The 23,721-nt window shown below is 41.3% G+C and overlaps 2 protein-coding genes across 5 annotated transcripts in view; both read right to left on the bottom strand.

The window, feature by feature from the left end:
- Nucleotides 1–3,982: 3,982 nt before the first annotated feature.
- rpl35 (ribosomal protein L35) lies at nt 3,983–6,651 on the bottom strand. Its single transcript, XM_061279387.1, has 4 exons — nt 6,500–6,651; nt 5,761–5,897; nt 5,007–5,088; nt 3,983–4,172 (listed from the first exon to the last, which is right to left on the bottom strand). The coding sequence occupies exons 1-4, from the start codon at nt 6,500–6,502 to the stop codon at nt 4,023–4,025; spliced, it is 372 nt and encodes a 123-aa protein (XP_061135371.1). The 5' UTR covers nt 6,503–6,651; the 3' UTR covers nt 3,983–4,022.
- A 2,838-nt stretch (nt 6,652–9,489) lies between these two features.
- golga1 (golgin A1) overlaps nt 9,490–23,721 on the bottom strand; it is a 31,488-nt gene continuing 17,256 nt past the window's right edge. For 3 of the 4 annotated variants that reach the window (XM_061278403.1, XM_061278404.1, XM_061278407.1), the window contains 11 exons: nt 21,405–21,500; nt 20,581–20,721; nt 16,660–16,734; nt 16,467–16,556; nt 16,267–16,369; nt 14,498–14,658; nt 14,196–14,354; nt 13,931–13,990; nt 12,319–12,543; nt 12,153–12,239; nt 9,490–11,519 (listed from right to left, as the gene is read on the bottom strand). In XM_061278403.1, the coding sequence (XP_061134387.1) occupies nt 11,439–11,519; nt 12,153–12,239; nt 12,319–12,543; nt 13,931–13,990; nt 14,196–14,354; nt 14,498–14,658; nt 16,267–16,369; nt 16,467–16,556; nt 16,660–16,734; nt 20,581–20,721; nt 21,405–21,500 (1,278 nt within the window). In that variant the 3' untranslated portion in view covers nt 9,490–11,438. The remainder of the gene's footprint in view (nt 11,520–12,152; nt 12,240–12,318; nt 12,544–13,930; nt 13,991–14,195; nt 14,355–14,497; nt 14,659–16,266; nt 16,370–16,466; nt 16,557–16,659; nt 16,735–20,580; nt 20,722–21,404; nt 21,501–23,721) is intronic. The other variant, XM_061278406.1, reaches the window with a different exon arrangement.

Here is a 23,721-nt window from a genome sequence, read left to right as displayed (position 1 = left end):
ATGTGTCGTCAATTATGAATTTTACTGACTAAGTGTGTTGGGCAGGATGGCTGAATGCGATGCGCGGTTGACAACAAACAAGAAGAAAGGTGATTTCAAGTTTTATTTCGAGGGAGATTTGTCATGTCTCGTCCCCAGTTTTGCTATGTGTCTAGGTTGCCATAGTTTCTGTTCGCGTCGCCCCTCCCTTCCTGTGTCACCTCAATCAATGGAACGTGTTTTGTATTTTAGTCCTGTCTGCCCCTCGCTCACCGTCGGATCATTGCATGTGTTACTGTCATGATGTCTGTTTGGTTTCTGTTCCTGTCTTTGGTTATGTCACCCTGTCTTTTTGTTCCACGACTTTGTCGGTCAGTCCTGTTGTTGGTTTTGTTGTACCATGATTTTCTTAAAAAAAATAAAAATTAAAAAATTAAAAATTTAAAAAAAATTGTACCCATGTATAATGCGCACCCCAGATTTTAGGACAATAAATTAGTTAAATTTCGTGCATTATACACGGAAAAAAACGGTAATTCTTTTTATTATTATTATTATTATCCCAGGAGGGCAAGGAAAAACTCAAAACTCCTACTAGGGGAAATGAGAAACCTTGAGAAGAGACCACAGATGACCAGGCTGGAATGGATGCAGAGTGGACACAGTACACATAATATAGACGATTCAAAGATAAAGCTTCGAGAGCAGGATGTTATTGCACAGCAATGTCTCTGAGACTCTAAGAGTGGTGTGAGTTCATCAGAGTGACAGCCTGGGGGAAGAAGCTGTCTCTGTCTGTTGTTTTTTTGCGTACAGTGCTCTGTAATGCCGTCCGGAGGGGAGTAGTTCGGACAGACTGCAAACTGCGTGAGGAAGGGTCTGTACAGATGTTACTTGCACGTTTCTGGTCCTGGACAGGTACAAGTCCTGGATAGATGGGAGGTTGGTTCCGATTATTTTTTCTGCAGTCTTGATTGTCCGTTGCAGTCTGTGTTTGTCTTGTTTGGTGGCCGATCCAAACCAGACAGTGATGGAGGTGCAGATGATAGACTGGATGATGGCAGTATAGAAGGTCTTCAGCAGCTCCTGTGGCAGGTTCAACTTCCTGAGCTGTCTCAGAAAGTATAGCCTCTGCCGGGCCTTCTTCCAGACAGAGTCTACAGGACTGTCTCAGAAAATTAGAATATTGTAATAAAGTTCTTTATTTTCTGTAATGCAATTAAAAAACCAAAAATGTCATACATTCTGGATTCATTACAAATCAAATGAAATATTGCAAGCCTTTTATTATTTTAATATTGCTGATTATGATTTACAGCTTAAGAAAACTCAAATGTCCTATCTCAAAATATTTAAATATTTCCTCAGACCAAGTAAAAAAAAAAAGATTTATAACAGTAAAACAAGATCAAACATTGGAAAATGTTCATTAATGCACTCAGTACTTGGTTGGGAATATTTTTGCACGGATTACTGCATCAATGTGGCGTGGCATGGAGGCAATCGGCCTGTGGCATTGCTGAGGTGTTATGGATGCCCAGGATGCTTCAATAGCGGCCTTTAGCTCATTTGCATTGTCGGGTCTGGTGTCTTTCAGCTTCTTCTTCACAATACCCCCAAATTCTCTAATGGGGTTCAGGTCAGGGGAATTGGCAGGCCAATCGAGGACAGTAATGCCATGGTCAGTACACCATTTACTGGTGGTTTTGGCACTGTGGGCAGGTGCCAGATCATGCTGGAAAATAAAATCATCATCTCCATAGAGCTTTTCAGCAGACGGCCGCATGTAGTGCTCTAAAATATGCATTTACTCTGGACTTGATGAAACACCAACACCAGCAGCTGAAATGGCTCCCCAAACCATCGTTGACTGTAGGAACTTCACACTGGATTTTAAGCAACTTGGATTTTGCTCCTCTCCAACCTTTCTGCAAACTCTGGCGCCTTGACCTCCAAATGAAATACAAAACTTGCTTTTGTCTGAAAAGAGGACTTTGGATCAGTCTGGAACTGTCCAGTGCTTTTACTCCATAGCCCAAGTCAGATGCTTCTTCCGTTGTCTTGAGTTCAGAAGTGGCTTGACCATCGGAATACGGCTATTGTAGGCCATTTCCCGGACACGTTTGTGAACAGTGGCTTTTGATACCTGGACTCCAGTTTTAGTCCACTGTCTTTGAAGCTCCCCCAAAATCTGGAAGCGACTCTTCTTCACAAGGCGCTTGCTTGGTCTTCTTCTCTCTTGGTTGTGCAGCGTTTCCTGCCACATTTCCCCCTTCCAATTGCCTTTTTGTGGATGTGCTTTGAAACTGCACTCTGTGAACAGCTTGCTCTTTCAGAAATTTCTCTTTGTCTTACCCTCCTGATGGAGGGTGTCAATGATGGTCCTCTGGACAGCAGTCAGATCCCCATACTTGTCATTTAGTTTACTGAGCCAAGCCGAGTGTTTTTCAAGGCTCAGGAAACCCTTGCAGGTGTTTCGAGTTAATCAGACCATTCAAGTGATTACCGTTTTTTTCCGTGTATAGTGCGCAAAATTTAACGAATTTAACGCCAACAAAGAAAATTACATCCAGCCTAGTTAAGACCATACCAAAGACTATAAAAATGGGACCCATTGCCTCCCTGCGTGTGTGACGATCATTGGGACTTAAAAAAAAAAAAAAAAATTCATAAAAATTGGGTGCGTATTATACATGGGTACAGGCTTTTTTCCAGCATCAGCATGCCATTTTTAGGGTGCGTATTATACATGGGGCCGCACTATACACGGAAAAAAACGGTAATCGAATACCCTACTAGTATACTTTTTCATAATATTCTAATATTTTGAGATAGGATATTTGAGTTTTCTTAAGCTGTATGCTATAATCAGCAATATTAAAATAATAAAAGGCTTGCAATATTTCAGTTGTTTTGTAATAAATCCAGAATGTATGACTTTTTTTAATTACAGAAAATAAAGAACTTTATCACAATATTCAAATTTTCTGAGACGGTCCTGTATGTGGCTGGTCCATTTCAGGTCCCGAGAGATTATGAATCCCAGGAACTTGAAGGTGTCTGTGGAGAGAATAGTATTACTGTGGATAGTGAGGGGTGAAAGTGGTGAAGGGCCTCGCCTGAAGTCCCCTGTCATCTCCACGGTCTTGAGCGGGTTCAGCTCCAGGAGGTTTTGGCTGCACCAGTGGACCAGTTGCTCCACCTCCTGTCTGTACGCAGTCTCGTCACCATCCCGGATCAGTCCGATGAGAGTGGCGTCGTTCGCATACTTCAGGAGCTTCACAGAAGAGTCAACTGAGGAGCAATTAGTGTAGAGAGAGAAGAGCAGTGGGGCGAGGATGCACACCTGCAGGGTGCCAGTATTGGTGGTCCGGGTGTCAGATGCGATGGTCCCCAGCCTCACACGCTGTCTCCTGTTGGTCAGGAAGCTGGTGATCCACTGACAGGTAGAGGCAGGCACCGCGAGCTGGATGAGCTTCTGGTGGATGATGTCAGGAACGATCGTGTTGAACGCCGAGCTGAAGTCCACAAACAGGATCTGGCAGACATCCCTGGGGTGTCCAGGTGGTGCAGGATGTAGTGCAGTCCCATGTTGACCCCATCGTCCACCGACTTGTTTGCCCGGTAGGCAAACTGCAGGGGGTCGAGCAGGGGGCCTGTGATGTCCTTCAGGTGGCTCAACACTAACCACTAGACTCGAGCCATCTTCTAAGAGCCATCTGAATCATCAACCAGAACTGTTGATCTTGTGTTCAGTGTTTGTACCTCTGTGGAATGTCCTCCTATATAACGTGCAGTAACAGCTTCCTACTCTCACCCATTAATCTTTCTTCTGCACATTTACATCTTATTTTTGTATTTGCAATTCATTACATTAGCAGTAAAACTTTTTTTTATATAAAGGTGCCAAGGAGTTACGCTGCACTAATAAAGAATGAAGGCTATTCAGATTATATTCTATAAATGAAGTTTATTAAAACAACAGTGAAAAGAGGACAAAGGCTCATTCTTGAACATCTTTTATTTAGTAAAGAAAAAATCCTTTATGCTTTAACAGCAAATTTACGCATTGAGTAGAGGAGATCTTTCCTCTGCTGCTTTTTTGTCCGCAGACTCTCCTCGTGTTTGTTGAGGCGTCGACGCATAGCCCTGGTCTTCTTGGGCCTCAAATCTAGGGGCTTGTACTTCTTGCCCTAGGATCAATAACAGAAGACCGAATACATTAGGAAATGAAGAACAAAAACAAGCAGGCATAAATAAAAATGAAACAAAAAAGGGTATGTAATTTCCTTGCCCCCCAAGTACATTACAATTTGTATGAGTATAAGAAATGTCATACAGGTGAAGAAACATCAGTCATCATTAATTGCCTAAGAAGATTGTAATCAACACGCCCAATTAAAAGACTATTCGGCAGTGGGGAAATTACATCATTTTGATATTCTTACATATACAGATAGGCATGGCTGATATATTCTAACGCAGGGGTCGAGAACCTATGGCTTGCGAGACAGATGTAGTTGATGTGGCTCGCAAGTAAATCTTTAAAACCATAACGTTAAAAGTTCGTAAGTAGAGGTACCACTGTGTTCGTGCATGTATCTGACTGACATCCCTGCAAAATGATGTGACCCACTAAGTGCACTCTATGAGGAATAGTATGCAAATTCCGACATATCAATGGACTTATTAAACCAAGATAAACTGTCAAACTGGTCATCGGCCCATGCTTCTATACACCACTAACATTATCGAAACAACCAATAGAGTAAAAACAGGCGCGGCACTGAGGGGAAAAAAACTATACTTATCAAGGAAGATATATAAATTATATTAATTCAAACTAGACTGGAATATGGGTGATTACAGTGCATTTAGACGAGTGTTGTGTAGATTGACATCAATCCTGAAGACTTTTGGTGAGCAACAGTTGGAAATGAATCACTTCAACAAATATCTTTAACATGAGGGGCAATGAGAAACCTCAAGTCCAATGCAAACATGATGGTGCAAACGCTTATTCTCACCTTGTAGAATTTTCGCAGGTTTTCTTTTTGGGTCTGGTTGATGACCGTCAGGACTCTGGCGATCGATTTGCGTACAACGCGGCTGCAAAAGGTAAGTATAGTGTAAAGCACTTATTTTCTGTTACACCTCCAGAAAGAAGAAACTATTTTACCACCCAACTCTCTTTTGTATTCCTAGTATAATTTGTCTATGAAATCGTTTAAAGTACACCTCTGCATAAGATCGGATCCTTATTCACCTTACAGAAAATAAATGGTACTGGAAAATAAAATTGTTTTCACGCTGCTAAATGCAGTCTCGTGTGGACGGAATGCCAAACAGTAAATGACTTGACATTGAAATGCGTTTGTGTGCATGGGGGACTACACACAAGTAGACTATCATCATCAGTCATTACGGTCGACACTGGCTCATTTAGAATATCTTCAAGGAACCTCCGGAGGTGGCTGATCTGATGGATGCAAAGAATTTTGCACGTCTCACATTTTTAACTCATTCATAATAGATAAAAGGTTAGGAAATGGGTGTTTGTGTCAATTCTTCCCTACCAATTTGATCTCTTAACAACTGAAGCCTAAAATGTGGCATGAGGTCAAAAACCTTTGGTGTTTTTGAAAAATATGATTAAATCGGTCATTGTTTCCTTACTCATACCAAAACCGGTTATATTGAATATTGAATACATACTATGCAAGCATTCAAACCAGAACCACATCTAGCCATCTCACCGAGACTTATTAGCAGAGTACTCACATCTTCGACAGCTTAGAAGCAGCTCCACCGGTTACTTTGGCCACACGGAGCTGTGACAACTCATTCTTTAGGTCATCCAACTGCTTGAGCAGCTCTTCTTTCTTTTTACCACGCAAATCTCTCGCCTTGATCTTGGCCTGTATGAAAGACGGGGAACGGGATACAAGAAAACTGGTTTATGAGTGGGGGGTATAAGGGAGCCTCGTCTAAAAAAATAATGCAGGCGGATAGCTCAGTGCACCAAAGTGACACTTCAAGTCTCAGTCTTTTGGTAAGCAGTTGTGAATGCATCAGCAGTACATCAGCTCAACAAATATCATCAATGACGAGAGAGCTAAGGGAAGCCTACAAAATACATTGCCTCGCTTCACGCGCCGTCTTCGGTGACAAGATCGCGTTAATCAAAGTATATAAGACTATAATACTAAAAACAGACCAAAAATATCGATTGAATTACCAGTTATTCGCGAGAATCATAACATCAATCACTGCAAATGTTAGTTTTGTGCCAGCAAGGCCGTCATTACATTAGCACATAGCACAACTAGTTAGCAGCTAGTCAGTGCTATTGCGGTTTTTAAACTACTGTTTTACTCACTGCCGAGCGTGAATTACTTATCGAAATACAACCATAGAGCGCCCTATGGAGTTTACGCGTTTATGTTTGACATCTGTTATGGAAGTAAAGTGTGATTAACAATAAATATCACTAATTAGAAGAGAGCCGTGCGACACTCACCATATTGCTACTCACAGCGCTGCCAGAAAGGCCGAACGTACCGCGTGTTCAGAAAATGGAGCTTCCGGAGAATATCTTCTTCGTTTCCTCTAAGGGTTCTGCGTGTACTTAATAGAAATAGCGCCACCCTATGAAACTAATAAACAATGATGGTGAGTGGTTGTAAATAATTTTACATAACACAACCATTTGCTGTACTTGCAAAGTATACAGATGAAGTGAAAATGTGAATTTTACATATTGTATTAGTATATTTTATATATAGCAGTGGTTGAAGTTTTAGGATTGGAATTGGGGGGTTCGATCACCAAATGATTTCCGAGCGCGGCACCGCCGCTGCTCACTGCTCCCCGCTCCCCCAGGGGATGGATTAAAATCACATGGGGATGGGTTAAATGCAGAGGGCAAATTTCACCACACCCAGATGTGTGTGTGACGATCATTGGGACTTTAACTTTTTTTAAACTTTAATTCGTACAAAAATGACTTCGCAAAAACCTTACAAAATATAGAGGCAGTGGGAATGACACGTTTCTATCAATAAGCCAGCGTGCTGAGTGAGTTTTTACTTTTTTGGAGGAAGCAGGATGGGGGGTTGCCTGCCTGATAGATTTTTGGGGCTGAAAAGTAGGACATGTCAGCGGAAAAGAGGATGTCTGGTCAGTTGGTACCACCACTGGCCACCCTACCAACAAGTGAGTCAAAACACAAGAACTGCAGTCCTGCTGGGTGCAGTCATGGTGCTAAAGTCCGCAACACAAGAAATATTTAATAAAAATATGATTTTGTTTTATTTATTAATCACAATGAATCAAATGAAATAAAAACAAATGAATGAACCATTAAGTAAATAAATGTGTCATTAATGAAAGTTTCTTTTTTTAAATCAACCAATCAATCAAAGCGTGAATGGGTGAGTGTATGAATAAGGCATCTACTGTGAGCGCTCTGAATTTCTATATATCACGATTAAAATCCACTGTGATTATATTAATAAATCAAGATTGGCCCCCTTTAACCTTTCGCCACATTTCAGGCTTCAAGCATAAAAATACGAATTGTATTTTTTTGTGAGGAATCAACAAGTGTGACACAACTGTGAAGTGGAATGAAATTCATTTGATATTTTAAACTTTTTTAACAAATAAAAACTGAAGAGTGGGGCATGCAATTTGCCGCCCTTGCATTAATACTTTGTAACACCACCTTTTGCTGCCATTACAGCTGCAAGTCGCTTGGGGTACGTCTCTGTCAGTTTTGTACATCGAGAGACTGAAATTCTTGCCAAGTCTTCCTTGCAAAACAGCTTGAGCTAAAGTGTGTCAACAGCAGTCTTCAGCTCTTTCCACAGATTCTCGATTGGATTCTGGTCTGGACTTTGACTTGGCCAATCTAACATCTGGATATGCTTATTTGTGAACCATTCCATTGTCAATTTGGCTTTACGTTTTGGATCATTGTCTTGTTGGAAACTCTTCATCCAAGTCTCAGGGCTTTTGCAGACTCCAACAGGTGTCCAGCATGTTCCTGTATTTGGCTCCATCCAACTTCCCTGTCCCTGCTGAAGAAATGCAGGCCCAAACCATGATGCTGCCACCACCATGTTTGACAGTGGAAATGGTATGTTCAGGGCGATGAGCTGTGTTGCCTTTATGCCAAACATATGGTTTTAGTTGTGGCCACAAAGTTAATTTTTTGTATCATCTGACTGCAGCACCTTCTTTGTTTGGTGTGTCTTCAAGTTGGCTTATCACGAACTTTAAGTGAGCCTTTTTTTTCATAGTTGTCTTTCTTCTTGCCACTCTTGTGTAAAGGCCAGATTTGGACAGTGTAATGTAGTAAAATTTGGATTCTATGCGTCTTTGTATGTTGCCTTAAGGTGGTAAGCTAGCAGCAGTGAGACTACCATAGGCTATTTTTGTTGTACAGGGAGGCTTTAGTTTCAGTAATGTGTAAGTACTTAGAATATGGAAGGGCCATTTGTTCGTGACCAGGGAAGGGCCTTGTTCATGCACTTTTAGGGGCATCAAAAGCAACCAGTAGACTGACACTCGAACCACAGCTGTTGTCTTACGAGGTATAAAAGATGTGGGGCCTCGCAGAGAAGGGGGGGAGGAGAAGGGAAAAGGAAAGCTGCGAACATCTTTGCTTTTGGGGCCACTCGAAATTTTGGAGAGACATCACTCTGACATCAGTTGAATAAAATCTTTTCCCAATCAGCCGTGTGTCACTGGAGTGTTCCTTCTCTGGGCCAGCCATCGTCCACCGAGTGTTTTTTGAAGACCACCCAAGCAACAAAGACCATTCACCACAGTACAAATGATTGTTGTCCTATGGACAGACTCTCCACCTCATCTAACTGCATCCCTCCAGTTCATGCAGCGTGATCATGGGCCTCTTGGCTGCATCTCTGATCAGTGGTCTGATACTCTTTCCATTTCAGTATGATCGCTTGCACAGTGCTCCTATAGGACCTATAGGATTTTAAAGCTTGGGAAATGTTTGTATCCAAACGTCTCCGCAACATTATCTCAGACCTGACTGGTGTGTTCCTTAGTCTTCATGATGCTCTCTGTGTTTTAAACAGAACCCTGAGACTTTCACAGAGCAGGTGCATTTATACAGAGACTTGATTACACGCAAGTGGATTCTATTAATCATCATCAGTCATTGAGTACAACATTGGATCATTTAGAGCAGGGGTTTGAAACTCCAGTCCTCGGGGGCCACATTCCTACATGTTTTCCAAGTTTCCCTCGTTAAACACACCTGATTCAATTATCAGGCTCCTGCAGAACGTGAGGATGAACTGATCATTTGAATTAGGTGTGTTTAACGAGGGAAACTTGGAAAACATGTAGGAATGCGGCCCCCGAGGACTGGAGTTTGAGATCCCTGATTTACAGATCCTCACTGAACTTCAGGAGTGAGTTTGCTGCACTGAAAGTATTACTTTTACCCTTTAAAAGGGGCCAAATAATATTGCACACTCCACTTTTCAGTTTTTTATTAGTTAAAAAAGTTTAAGATATCCAATAGATTTTAGTCCACTTCACAATTGTGTTCCACTTGTTGATTCTTCACAAAAAATAACATTTATATCCTTATTTGAGGCCTGAAATGTGGCCAAAGGTTGAAAAGTTCAAGGGTGCCCAATACTTTCGCAAGGCACTGTGTATAGAGAGAGAGCGAGAGAGAGCAAGAGAGAGAGCGAGACAGACGGCTCAGTGGAACACTGGTTAGCGCTACTGCCTCACAGTTAGGAGGGTGCGAGTTCGATTCCACCTCTGGCCCTCCCTGTGTGGAGTTTGCATGTTCTCTCCATGTCGGCGTGGGTTTTCTCCGGGCACTCCGGTTTCCTCCCACATCCCCAAAACACGCTTGGTAGGCCGATTGAGCACTCCAAATTGTCCCTAGGTGTGAGTGCGAGTGGATGGTTGTTCGTCTCTGCGTGCCCTGCGATCGGCTGGCAACCAGTTCAGGGTGTCCACCGCCTCCTGCCCGATGACTGCTGGGATAGGCTCCAGCAAGCGCGCGACCCCCGTGGGGACAAGCGGTACTGAAAATGGATGGCTGGATATATATTTAGATATACACAGACACGCACGCACGCACGCAAACACGCACGCAAACACGCACGCAAACACGCACGCAAACACGCACGCAAACACGCACACACGCACACACACACACACACACACACACACACACACACACACACACACACACACACACACACACACACAATCTATATTATACATACACACACATTGAATACTTTCCATACACACTGTGCCTGCAATGTGTGTATGTGTGTGTGTGCGTGCGTGTGTGTGTGTGTGTGTGTGTACGCACGCACACATTGATTGGCTGGCAATTAATCCTTCTTGCACAAAGTTATATAAATGAAATAAAATGGTGGACGATCAAATGACTGACTTAACATTTTGGTGTGGAATCCCTTGACTCATAATTGTTCACAGAATAAGGGTATTTTCATGTAGATTTTTACCATTTAGAAGAGTGAAAAACAATTAAGAAAATGAGACTGTCAGCTTGCGTCGAAAAAAAAAACTGCGTCAGTTTCTTAAGGCAAAGTAGGTCCAGCAGGTGTCGTGTAAGTAAAACCAAATACGACAACTCCACTTCCAGTGTAAATGTTTCTTTAACAACGTCACTGGCTGCAACTTTCAAAAGGTCATTTTTAAAATCAACTGCTGAATTAAAAAAAAAATCCATGCAGCCCTTCTCCCAAAAACAATAAAAACAATAGTCCTTTATCCCACAGAGCCAGGGACAGTGTGTCAGCAGGAAACTGGTTAAAGTTTTGGAGCTCACTTCCAACTACCGTTTTTCCCATGTATAATGCGCCCCCATGTATAATACGCACCCTAAAAATGGCATGTTGATGCTGGAAAAAAGCCTGTACCAATGTATAATACGCACCCAAATTTTGACTCCTACTTAAGTCCGTAAACGTAAAATTATTTCAGAAAAACGATCATCTTTGGGAACAACCGGATGTTATTCTGCCGGTCAGTATCACTGCGCATGCGCTAGCAAACTCGATAGCAAAGAAATGTTTCGGATTTGTGTAGGGTACATTGCGACAGCAAACGAGCAGGTGATCGAGCAAGCGTCTGATACGAGAGCATCGTGTTCGTATGGAGCGTGTTTGAAGTGAACAGCAGAGAAGAAAGCGCATCTGTAATGGCGGCCTCCGTATCATATCCGGATAAAAAACAAAAAAAAAAAAATTAAAAAATTGTACCCATGTATAATGCGCACCCCAGATTTTAGGACAATAAGTTAGTTAAATTTTGCGCATTATACATGGAAGAAAACGGTAAATGTTTGGCGTGACACAAGGGGGGCTAATTTCCTCCTGATGGTGATCCTCGCGTTTCTGTCTCTTGATTAGTGCCTTCCTTGTCGTCTATCAGCTCCAGTGGGTCGAAGAGCCTGAGACTGAAGGCCGGATAATACCTTTTGGAGAGGGCTTAGAGCCAAACCAAGACATCTGGAAAGCAAATGGGATTTACACAAAACAGACTGAGATGAATACCAAATATACGGAACTGCATCCAGCATTTACTTTTATCTGAGCTTTGTTCAGGAATTTTCAAATGAAAAAAAGTTGCAGTTGAAAACGACAAATAATAATGTAATTTAAGTAGTTGATTTCCATCAAGGCGGCTCGGTGGCGCACTTGGGTAGCACGTCCGCCTCACAGTTAGGAGGGTGCGGGTTCGATTCCACCTCCGCCCCTCCCTGTGTGGAGTTTGCATGTTCTCCCCGGGCCCGCGTGGGTTTTCTCCGGGCACTCCGGTTTCCTCCCACATCCCAAAAACATGCTTGGTAGGCCGCTTGAACACTCCAAATTGTCCCTAAGTGTGAGTGCGAGTGCAAATGGTTGTTTGTCTCTGTGTGCCCTGCGATTGGCTGGCAACCGGTTCAGGGTGTCCCCCGCCTACTGCCCGATGACGGCTGGGATAGGCTCCAGCACGCCCGCGACCCCAGTGGGGACTAAGCGGTACAGAAAATGGATGGATGGATGGATGGATGATTTCCATCACTTCTTGGATGACAAATTACTACAATTAACCCGTTTTTTATAAAAAAAAAAATGTGGAAAATTATTTTTGATACTGACTTTATATTCCAGAGTTTGCTTTAACATGTCTTCTTCCTCGTGAGTAAAGTTCAGCAGCACAGACACAGCTCGTATTAGCTGATATGCCTAAAACCAAAAATAAGATATACACATAATTCTTAAATTAAATTTGACAAACCATTTAGACCAAGGAATGGTGACTTACCTCAGCCTCTCTGGATGACATGAATTTGAGAACAACATGCTTCAGGTATTCAAAGTTAATTTCTCTTAAGTCATTAAGGTCTGAGGTATTGGTCACTGTGGTGTTTGCAGTAGGAAGGCTTGGACTAGACACTGGTGGCAGTTCTGCACAAACCATTTCTTGTTTTATGACCACACTTTCTGCTATCTTATCTTTTGCTTCCTCTTCTGGCTCAGATTTCAGCTTCTATAGTGTGCAAATAAAGAATACAGAAAAATATCTTCAACTCTCAACAGAAAACAGTGAAATACTACATGTTATGTACAATCTGTTTCGTTTTCTCCAGAGCAAATGAAACTTAACAAGTAGGCCAGCCTTATAAGGAATGCCTGCATTGTTTTGAGTGGCATCTCAATGACACCTCCACTACTGCCCTCACACAATACAGAGTCGGGACGATGATGCAAGATAAAGCACTTTTACTAGATGTAACATAAGTATCTATATTATTATTGCGTGGGCATGGAGGATAGCACCTCTGGATTGGCAGACCAGGGTGTTGGTCCTGCTTTTTAATAAGGGGGACCGGAGGGTGTGTTCCAACAACAGAGGAATCACACTCCTCAGCCTCCCTGGTCAGGTGTATTTAGGGGTGCTGGCAAGGAGGATCCGTCAGGAGGTCGAATCTCAAATTCAGGAGGAGCAATGTGGTTTTTGTCTTGGCCATGGAACAATGGATCAACTTTACACCCTCAGCAGAGTCCTCGAGGATGCATGGGAGTTCGCCCAACCTGTCTATGTGTGCTTTGTGGACTTGGGGAAGGCATCAAACTGTGTCCCTTGGGAGGTTCTGTGGAGGGTGCTTCGAGAATATGGGGAATCACCAATGTCAAGAGTTTGGTCCGCATGGCGGGCAGTAAATCCGATTTGCTTCCAGTCAGTGTTGGACTTTGTAACCAATTCTCTTCATAACTTTTATGGACAGAATTTTTGGGACAGGTTTGGTGACCTCAGTGTTGCATCTATGCTTTTTACTGATGAATTATTCAACCGATAATCTCGAACTCTCACTGGAGCAGTTGGGATGAAAATCACCACCTCCAAATCTGAGACCATGGTCCTCAGATGGAAAAGGGTGGAATGTCCTCTCTGAGTTCAGTGCAGGAGTTCAAGTATTCTGGGGTCTTGTTCACGAGCGAGGGCAGGAGTGCGCGTGAGAGCGACAGCGTCTGCTGTATTGCAGACTATGTACCGGTCTGTCGTGGTGAAGTTGAGACGAAAGGTAAAGTTTGCGATTTACCAGTCAATCTTTGTATATTCCCACCCTCAGTCAAGAGTGAGTGATGACCGAAAGAACAAGATCCCTGAAACAAGCGGCCAAATTGAGTTTCCTCCACAAGGTGTCCGGGCTCTCTCTTAGCGGTAGGGTGAGAAGCTTGGTCATCCAGGAGGGACTAAATAGCCAAGTAACGCTCATGCAAGCTCACCTTGTTTAAAATCGCTATAGGTTTGTATAATTGCGTCAGTCTATGTGCAGAATGTAAGACTTTAATAATTTGGACTTTTATCTAGGAGTTGTGCTTTGTCAGGGGTTTCAGTCAGAGGAAAAAAGCATTAAACTTATGTTTCTTACCAGTTCTTTTTGCAACGTTCTTTTTAGTTCTGCCATTCGCTGCTGGAGTTGTTTGATAGTCTGAAAGACAACAAACTTTCTTGACATGGTGGTTTCAATTACTCTCCATTTACTAAATATCATCAGCATGTTATCTTTATCATATTTGTTTCCATAAGGATACACTTGACAAGTGAGGAACAAGTCAACAGCAATAACTACTGAATGTGTGTTCCTGTTTGAAATTTGAATAAGTAGCGACATAATGAAAAGAATAATATTGTACCCTGTTTTTATCACTGAGCTGCTGCTCGAGCTCTTTGTTAACCTTCTGAATGTGATCTAGATCATCCACCGTCACGCTGCCATTGTGGTCCTCCTCGCACACTGCAGGGCTGTGGAGCTGTTCTGTCAGGGTCTCTACCTCCACCTCTAAATAGGAGATCTGTAAACCAACCAACATACATGCACACCCTGTAAGCTGGAAACCGTAAGCAGTTCCTGTAAATAGTATCTGGAGTCTCTGGGAGTTTTAAAGTATGCATGAATGTGAATTGAGTATAATGAACCCAATAGATAGGTACGAACCCGAGTCTGATAAGCATCTTGCAGTTGGTTCTGGCTAAGAAGCTCTTCTCGCAGGTGAGCTAACTGTGAGTCTTTGTCCAGCTCAATCTGCTCCCGTTGGGCCCGGAGCTGCTCAAGTTTGTCCTGCAGCTGGACGAATGATGCCTGCTGACTCTGCACCTCTGTAACAGGTTTATAAACAGTGTATTTCCTTGAGACAAAATGTATCATAGCATATTGTTATTATTAGTGGTGTAAGTTTAACGTGTTAACGCCATTGATCCAACCCCCTTATAATGCCATGATTTTTTTAAATCATGCGATTAAAGCTTATTTTGGCCTAATAAAATGTATACTCTTTTTACGTACAGTTTCCGCAGAAAAACTACAACGCCTCACCGGATCTTGCGAGACCGGAAACAAAAATTCCGCAAGCCAAACTGGTGACTTGTCTTGGCTTGATGTGGAGAGATTTCATCCCTTTTTAGAAATAAAAGCATCATGGCGAGCGGTCTGTTCATTCTTTCTTGAGAAATCAGTAACAGGGTTAATATGGTGAATTAAAGTCAAAATGTGTTTTATTGTCAATTTCTTCACATGTACCAGACATAGGAAGGAATCAGAGCACCTTCTTCCACATGTTTGGTGTCTCCCAGGTGGCTTGTGGCAAACTTTAAACGAGACTTTTTTATGGATATCTTTGAGAAATGGCTTTCTTCTTGAAGAAAAGGCCAGATTTGTGCAGTGCAGGACTGATTGTTGTCCTATGGACAGACTCTCCCACCTCAGCTGTAGTTATCTGCAGTTCATCCAGAGTGATCATGGGCCTCTTGGCTGCATCTCTGATTAGTCTTCTCCTTGTTTGAGATGAAAGTTTGGAGGGACGGCCGGGTCTTGGTAGATTTGCAATGGTCTGATACTCCTTCCATTTCAATATAATTGCTAGTACAGTGCTCCTTGAGATGTTTAAAGCTTGGGAAATCTTTTTGTATCCAAATCCGGCTTTAAACCTCTCCACAACAGTATCTCGGACCTGCCTGGTGTCTTCCTTTGTCTTCATGGTTCTCTCTGCGCTTTAAACAAAACCCTGAGACTATCAAAGAGCACGTGCATTTATACAGAGACTTGATTACACACAGGCGCATTCTATTTATCATCATCAGTCATTTAGGACAACATTGGATCATTCAAAGATCCTCACTGAACTTCTGCAGTGAGTTTGCTGCACTGAAAGTAAAGGGGCCGAATAATATTGCACGACCCACTTTTCAGTTTTTTATTTGTTAAAAAAGTTTAAATTATCCAATAAATTTTGTTCCACTTCATGATTGTGTCCCACTTTTATTTAAATTAAATTATTTTAATTTAAAGTTTATATCTTTATGTTTGAAGGCTGAAATGTGGCGAAATGTTCAAGGGGGCCGAATACTTTCGCAAGGCACTGTATATATCCTTAGTTGAAGAAATTAAGCCATAGTTCAGTACGTGGTGATGAAATCCAACAAACCTATGCTTGTTTAATGTGAGCTCAATGCACATTATCCAAGGACGTAATTAGCAGAAAGGAGTAACTGATTTGAGTTCCACATAAAACATGCTTTTTTATTTGTTTATGACTGCCAGTGAGTGAGTTTAGAGCAGGAGTGTTTAGACAGGAATATTCAATGGGAAGAAGGACACAGTCAGCAAAGTACAGGAGCATGAGATTTCCTCTTCATTTTATTTTTAACGACATAATTTCTAATCCTAATCCTGATCATAATTGGGTCGATAATTATTGTGGTATGTACCTTCATGTAGCCTTTGGATGTCTTTTTCTTTCAACATCAGCTTCTCACTGACTGTTGACAACTCCTGTTGTGATCTCTTAAGCGAAGTAGTCGACACTTCAACCTGAACTCAAGCACATAACATTCTACACTTCATGTAACAAACACACAGTAGACCCATAAATTGGAATAGGAAAACATGATGCATGATTCCAACAGACCTGTGTTTGTAGTTCTTCTCTCTGTCGCCTGCTTTCCTCTAGAGCTTTGGCGATTTCAGTGCTAACTGTCTGCCTGCCTTCCAACTCCACCTGCAACAGAGTGCGAGCAGTTTTTAAATTTAGATTACCAAATTAAATTTTTTAAACACATAACCATTATACAATAGGTATTCCAATCATTAGCAGCTATGACCTTGCACTGTTCCAACTCTTCTATTTGCTGTTTCAGCGTGACATTTGCCTGATCTCGTTGCCTCTCAAGGTCAGCCTAGAGCAAGAAAAGTGATGGAAAAGAATTAGCCTCTTGTTTTAATATGATCCATGGCCCACATCATCCATAATAAGACGACAGCTCTGAGAATATTGGTTCATCCCTGGCATTGGAACGAAACCCTGCAAGGCAGAAGGACCATGATCTCAGTTTTGTAATCTCATAATGAAACCCTCTTGTCCAGATTCAATCTGATGCTATTGTGGTTGGTCAAGTCATGCCCAATCCCATATAAAACTCTGATTTGCGTGCTGTACAAAAACAAATTTGCAGCAACAAGGAGAACCGACTATCAATCTGCCTACTGATGCAATAATGAAATGTTTGCTTTTTACATTCTATTTCTCTCCAATGAGGAATAAAGTATGTATCTCTATGAAGTGACAGCTTCACTGAGATACATACTTTACTACAATCTTATTCTTTATCTTATCTTACTATCTTTTCAGTATTATTCAAAGCAGCCTGAAGAGAAACTGATTGCTTCTCGTTTTGCTTTCTTATGTGCTGTACATAGTGTATACATGCTTTTTGATGACGTGATTGGTCCATAATGAATGTGAATATGAACAGTTTGTTCCATCACCATACCTGCTGTTGAAATAGTTATGAGATACATACTTTATTACAATCTTATTCTTTATCTTATCTTACTATCTTTTCAGTATTATTCAAAGCAGCCTGAAGAGAAACTGATTGCTTCTCGTTTTGCTTTCTTATGTGCTGTACATAGTGTATACATGCTTTTTGATGATGTGATTGGCCCATAATGAATGTGAATATGAACAGTTTGTTCCATCACCATACCTGCTGTTGAAATAGTTAAACAAGCAACTTTTGTCAGGTAAATTATGTGATATTTGAATTAAAAAACAAATCTGACTTTGCAAGATAACACACATATAGACAACAACATTCCGTTTGGTAACATTTTTAACCATCACCAGGATGCATTTGGAGCACTTGGACCAAGTGATGAAACTACATACCGTTTTTTTCCATGTATAGTGCGCCCCCATGTATAGTACGCACCCCTAACAATGGCATGCTGATGCTGGAAAAAAGCTTGTACCCATGTATAATACGCACCCAATTTTTATGAATTTTTTTTTAAATTTTTTTTTTTTTTTTTTTTTTTTAAGTCCCAAAGATCGTCACACACGCAGGGAGGCAATGGGTCCCATTTTTAAAGTCTTTGGTATGGTCTTAACTAGGCTGGATGTCATTTTTTTGTTGGCGTTGATTTCTCCGACTGCCCCTAAACGCACCACCGCGCTCCGTGCGCACACGGCGGCTCTGTATGGGAGAGACGTTGAAGAGGAATAAAAACACCCTTGGAAACCAAAACTTGCCCCTCGTCGTGACTCGGAGCCGCAACAAATGTTTCGGATTTGTGTAGGGTACATTGTGACAGACGGCAAACTAGCAGGTGATCGAGCGAGCGTCTGATACAAGAGCATTGCGGTCGTATGGAGCGTGTTTGAAATGAACAGCAGAGACGAAAGGAACAAGGCAAAGTGTTGTGAAATAAAATATTACCTGTAATACGCATTTTGTTATTTGCTGATTGAAACTGCTAATTAAACTGTGAATTGAAACTAATAGGTGGAGAACTGAACTCTCGCTCTTTATATAGCTGACGTGTCTTGCGCAACCGTTCTGCGCATCTGTAATGGCGGCCTCCGTATGACGTCCGGTCCGCGATGGAGATTAAAAAACAAACAATATTTGACAATAACACACCATCGATTGCACCATCGCATCAAACGATGTGTCGTCAATTATGAATTTTACTAAGTGTGTTGGGCAGGATGGCTGAATGCGATGCGCGATTGACAACAAACAAGAAGAAAGGTGAGTTTTATTTCGGGGGAGATTTGTCATGTCTCGTCCCCAGTTTTGCTATGTGTCTAGGTTGCCATAGTTTCTGTTCGTGTCACCCCGCTCTTCCTGTGTCACCTCAATCGATGTAACGTGTTTTGTATTTAAGTCCTGTCTGCCCCTCGCTCACCGTTGGATCATTGCATGTGTTACTGTCATTCTGTTCCTGTCTTTGGTAATGTCACCCTGTCTTTTTGTTCCACGACTTTGTCGGTCAGTCCTGTTGTTGGTTTTGTTGTACCATGACTTTATTTAAAAAAAAAAAAAAAAAAAAAAAAAAAAAATTAAAAAAAAAAAAATTAAAAATTTTTTTCTTTGTACCCATGTATAATACGCACCCCAGATTTTAGGACAATAAATTAGTAAAATATTGCGCACTATACACGGAAAAAAACGGTATACTGTATATAGAGTAGGGTTACACTATTATCATTAATATGCTTCATTTTCCAATGTCACCTCAAAGAGGGCACAACTAATGGAATAATAAAATAAATAAATGCAGAGTGCGTGACATCATATCCAATCCAGATAATATGGTATACAATTCGCTTTTCTGGTTTTGTGCAAATTGGCAGCCCTGGTTTCACAGGTTCCAGTAAACGGCCAAGCATGAATTAAAAAAAATATTAACTCGTCAAAAAATGGAAAAATAAAGGCACACAGTCATCCAAAATTAACAGTTTTATCCAGAGGTGGGCAAATCATCACCATAGAAATCTGGTTCAAGATGGCTGCTAAAACTTGGTTTATGTTTGACACATTTACGCTCCCTGCGCAAATGAGATGTGCGGATGTTTTGCAGCCTTTCATACTCTGCGCAGAATGCCACAGAGTGCAGTCGATATTCTCCCAGACGATAGAAGGCAGTAAAAAGTGTCTACTGTATATGAACAACACTTCACCCACTATAGAAGTACAAAACAACGAAATTTTATTTTATTTTTTATTCAATAAACTATTGTTAACAACAGTTTGGGGTGAACGGTCTATATACATTTAACATAAATGAAAACAAAAAATTGGGCAGTAGGATACACTATCTTCCGCAATGCTTTCTGCAAGGGAGATTTCGCATGGTTCGAATATCTCAGCAGGTACGCGGAGAGACGTGACTGTCGAAATGCCGTCATTTTTGGTGTGGCTTCTACACATTGCGCCAGTGGAGCACAGTACTGTCAGACACTGGCAGTGGTAATGTACTTTCTTGCCGCTGTCGTGCCCTTTCAGTCGGTTTCGTGGCCGTATGTCCCTCACACACAGATTTATTAAATATATAAGACAGACTGCTGAGCATCAACAAATGCAGTAGTATGTTTTAGCGAAGATAAACAACTCTCATGTGAGTACACGTGCCAACTTGAGTTGGGAATTAATAAGTGCGTGGTCACTGGCGGTTTTCGCTCATTGGCTCGCTTCAACTCTTGTACACGTATTTGAACAGCAGATAAAAATGGTTTTATTTATTTATTTATTTATTTATTTATTTATTTATTTATTTATTTATTTATTTATTTATTTATTTATTTATTTATTTATTTATTTATTTATTTATTTATTTGTTTGTTTGTTTGTTTGTTTGTTTATTTTTATTTATTTTTTTATATGATATTTTTTTGTACTGAAAATAAAATAAAGAAATAAAGCACAGACCTTATAACTGAATTGGAACATGATGATATAATGTATTTTTTTTTTCCTTTTCAGGACCAGTGCTTTAAAAACATCGTTGAGAAAAAGTGTGGTAAAAATTGACACGATCGAACAATGAAAATCCTCCTCACCCACCCCACGAGACGAATGGTTGCTCGTCCGTGAAAACCTTGGACTTTAATGAACCGGTGCCATGGTGGAAAAAAGGTTAAGGATTAAGGTTAATGCAATAAGATTGGTGCTTTGGAGGAGGGTTTACATTTTCCAAACCTTAATAGTTAGAACTATTGAGAATTTTTAAAAGTTTACCATTGTGTCTTCCATTCTGCATATATCTGTTTGTAAAGCGGTGATAGTCTCCTCCAGTCTGTTTGTCTTCTCAAGACTCTGCTGCTGCAACAAACACATCTGCTGATCCAAAAAGGCTTTGTTTGCACTCCACTCTCCTTTCTGAAAAACAAAATGCAGCACTTGTAGTGTTGACAAAAGTATTGCTACACATCCTGTAACCGATCACAGCATAATACTAATTTGTCATGGTATTGATACTACGGTGCGCATGCTCAGTATTTGCCATGCGCACTCTGTCAGGCAATCCTCACTATAACCTCACTTGCAGTTTCATGTTCTCCTGTATGGCCAGTGAGGCAGCGGCAGGAAGGCTAAACCAGCCAGTCTTGTTTGAACATGAAACCCCGCACTATTGAGTATTTTCCTGGGTGTCGATATTATGTTTGAAAGTTAAATACAACCCTGACCACTTGATAGATCGTTTTGTAAATGGAGTAAAAATAAAGCGGTGAATCTATCTTTTCTTTCTTTTTCCCTTGACGCATATATGATAAAAAGCATAAGACTCAAGGCTACAATGCCGTAAAAAAGTATTTGCCTACTTCTCATGTTCTCATTTAAAAAGAACAATCACTTCACTCATGTACAGCATACTGTGTTCACATCTAACATTTTTTGACATTTTTCGTATTCTCATTATAATTAAGAGTACAGTTTATTTGCAACTTGTGTGACACGTCTAACTGTGCGGGTGGGCAAAATCATGTTTTGTGTGTATAATTAACAGTTACAAAATTAAGCTCAGAATATGACAATGTCGACTTTGTAGAATTACAACTAACCAATTTTTCTGTCTGCTGTTCTTTCACTTCAATCTGCTGCTGTGCACTCTTAAGTCGATCACAACTTTCTTGGACCTGCTGCTCCAGGGTTGTTATCTGGAAAAAAAACAGCACAATAATATTATAGAATGCAACATTTTAACAACACAGAGTTAGCAGTTCAATAAAATTTATATTTCTAGGGGAGTCGGCTGAGTTGGAAGTTTTATTGTCTTCATTTTTTTTTTTTTAAGGAAAGCTGATAACTCTCATGACTCATCTTCAGCACTTTAAATCCCACATTTCACCATGATTTTAAAACTCAAGTGTAAAATACTACAAACATGTAAATACTATCTTAATAGTATTCCAGTGGTGCAAAATGGCAATTTGGTGCCCTAGACTAGTGGTCGGGAACCTATGGCTTGCGAGACAGATATGGCTCTTTTGGTGACTGCGTATGGCTCGCGGACAAATCTGACATTTGTTTACACAATTTAAGTCATAAATAATTTTGGTTATATTATCAAAGTAAAAAATAGACCCACTGAAACCAAAATGTTAAATTAGCTTTCAAAATATAAAATATGATCACGTTTGCAATCCATCCCATCTGTTTTCTACCGCTGAAATCCACGGTTGCGTCCTATCAGCCAATCGCAGCTGCCCTTCGCTGTACAGAAGGGTGACGCCAGGTCGGACGAAAAAGCGTGATTTTTATTGGACCTACGGGGTTGTGAGAGGTAAAATTCCATCCGCTTTATTTAAAATTTCAGCTAGCTAGCTGGTGTGTGCCAGGCAAGCAAGAAAGATGGCGAAGAGGAAAAAAGATGACGATTACCGAACATTTCTGAGTGAGTGGACCGTAGAATTCGCATTTGTAGAGAGAGGAGGCTCTGCTACTGTTTTGTGAAATAAAAAGAGTCGGTTACCAAACCCACGATTGCCTGGTACTTTGGTAACGCTACAATATATCGTAAATTCCGGACTATAAGCCGCGACTTTTTTCCAAAATTTTGAACCCTGCGGCTTATACTCAGGTGCGGCTTATATAAGGATTTTTTCGTGATTTTTGTGATGACTTGATCACTTAAAGATTCAAGAGTTTTTTATTCGCCATGTTTGAGCGTGGCGGCTCGGTGGCGCACTGGGTAGCACGTCCCTGTGTGGAGTTTGCATGTTCTCCCCGGGCCCGCGTGGGTTTTCTCCGGGCACTCCGGTTTCCTCCCACATCCCAAAAACATGCTTGGTAGGCTGATTGAAGACTCCAAATTGTCCCTAGGTATGAGTGCGAGTGCAAATGGTTGTTTGTCTCTGTGTGCCCTGCGATTGGCTGGCAACCGGTTCAGAGCGTCCCCCGCCTACTGCCCGATGACGGCTGGGATAGGCTCCACCACGCCCGCGACCCCCGTGGGGACTAAGCGGTTCAGAAAATGGATGGATGTTTGAGCGTGCCAAACAAGTTATTTGACTTCGATAAAACACAGCCTCTGTTCAACATTTAGGTGACTAACAACACTCAGGACATGTGAAAAATGGCAAAAAAAAAACTTTTCAATCAATCAGCATTTAAATTCAATTCTTCTGACATTTTGCTCACCAAAAACAAGTTGTAATGAACGTGAACTTTTAATGCATTTTATTCAGAAGGTTACTTTAAACCCCGAGGCTTAAATGGCGCCGTTGTAGTGGGTTGACATAATTCACCCGGAACCTAAGTTCACGTTACAGAGTTCCGGTGGGACAGTTTACACGTGTGGGACTTTCCTGTTTAGAGTAGTTTCGTGGTCCCGTCGACTCTGGAGCGAAACGTGTCGCTCGCTAGTTTAATGTAATTTAGCGGTTTGTGCATGAATAAAATTACCATGAACAGACCCTCATCACACTCGAAGAAATGCATAAAAGCGACGACGAAAGAGAGAGTGAGTGAGGCGAAGGATATCTAACGCTATTCCAATCGGACGCTGAGGAGGAAGGCTTGGCCATTGCACAGGAGGAAGATGAAGACGATGAAGCTCTTTTTTTACATTTACTGGTATGTTTTTTAACCAGCCCTGTTGGTGCTGTACTACCGTGTTGCTGCTGTGTTATCGCCGCGTCTCAGTGACTTTTACCGGGTATGTTTTTTTTAATCCAGCCCTATTAGTCTTGTGTTACTTCCGTGTTGCTGCGGTATTACTGCCGCGACACGGGCAGTGTTTGGAAAGAAATGTTAAGGTATGGTATGAAAACTTTAAAAAAAAGCTTTCTGTGTCCAGTCTTTCTTTGTTAATAACTCGCGTTGGAAAGAAATGTTAAGGTATGTTATTAAAACTTTAAAAAAGCTTTCTGTGTCCAG

The sequence above is a fragment of the Syngnathus typhle genome, linkage group LG5, assembly GCF_033458585.1.
Source record: "Syngnathus typhle isolate RoL2023-S1 ecotype Sweden linkage group LG5, RoL_Styp_1.0, whole genome shotgun sequence".
Lineage (NCBI taxonomy): Eukaryota > Metazoa > Chordata > Actinopteri > Syngnathiformes > Syngnathidae > Syngnathus > Syngnathus typhle.
The sequence above is the reverse complement of the archived record's forward strand: the minus strand, read 5'-3'. Positions and strand labels throughout refer to the sequence as shown.

Bases quoted from the DNA above. Each gene is read 5' to 3' on its own strand.
- rpl35 (XM_061279387.1), bottom strand. The intron at 5,089-5,760 runs GTGAGTACTCTG...TACCTTTTGCAG, and splicing joins GCTTCTAAGCTGTCGAAGAT to CCGCGTTGTACGCAAATCGA. The intron at 4,173-5,006 runs GTGAGAATAAGC...TATTGATCCTAG, and splicing joins ACCTGCGAAAATTCTACAAG to GGCAAGAAGTACAAGCCCCT.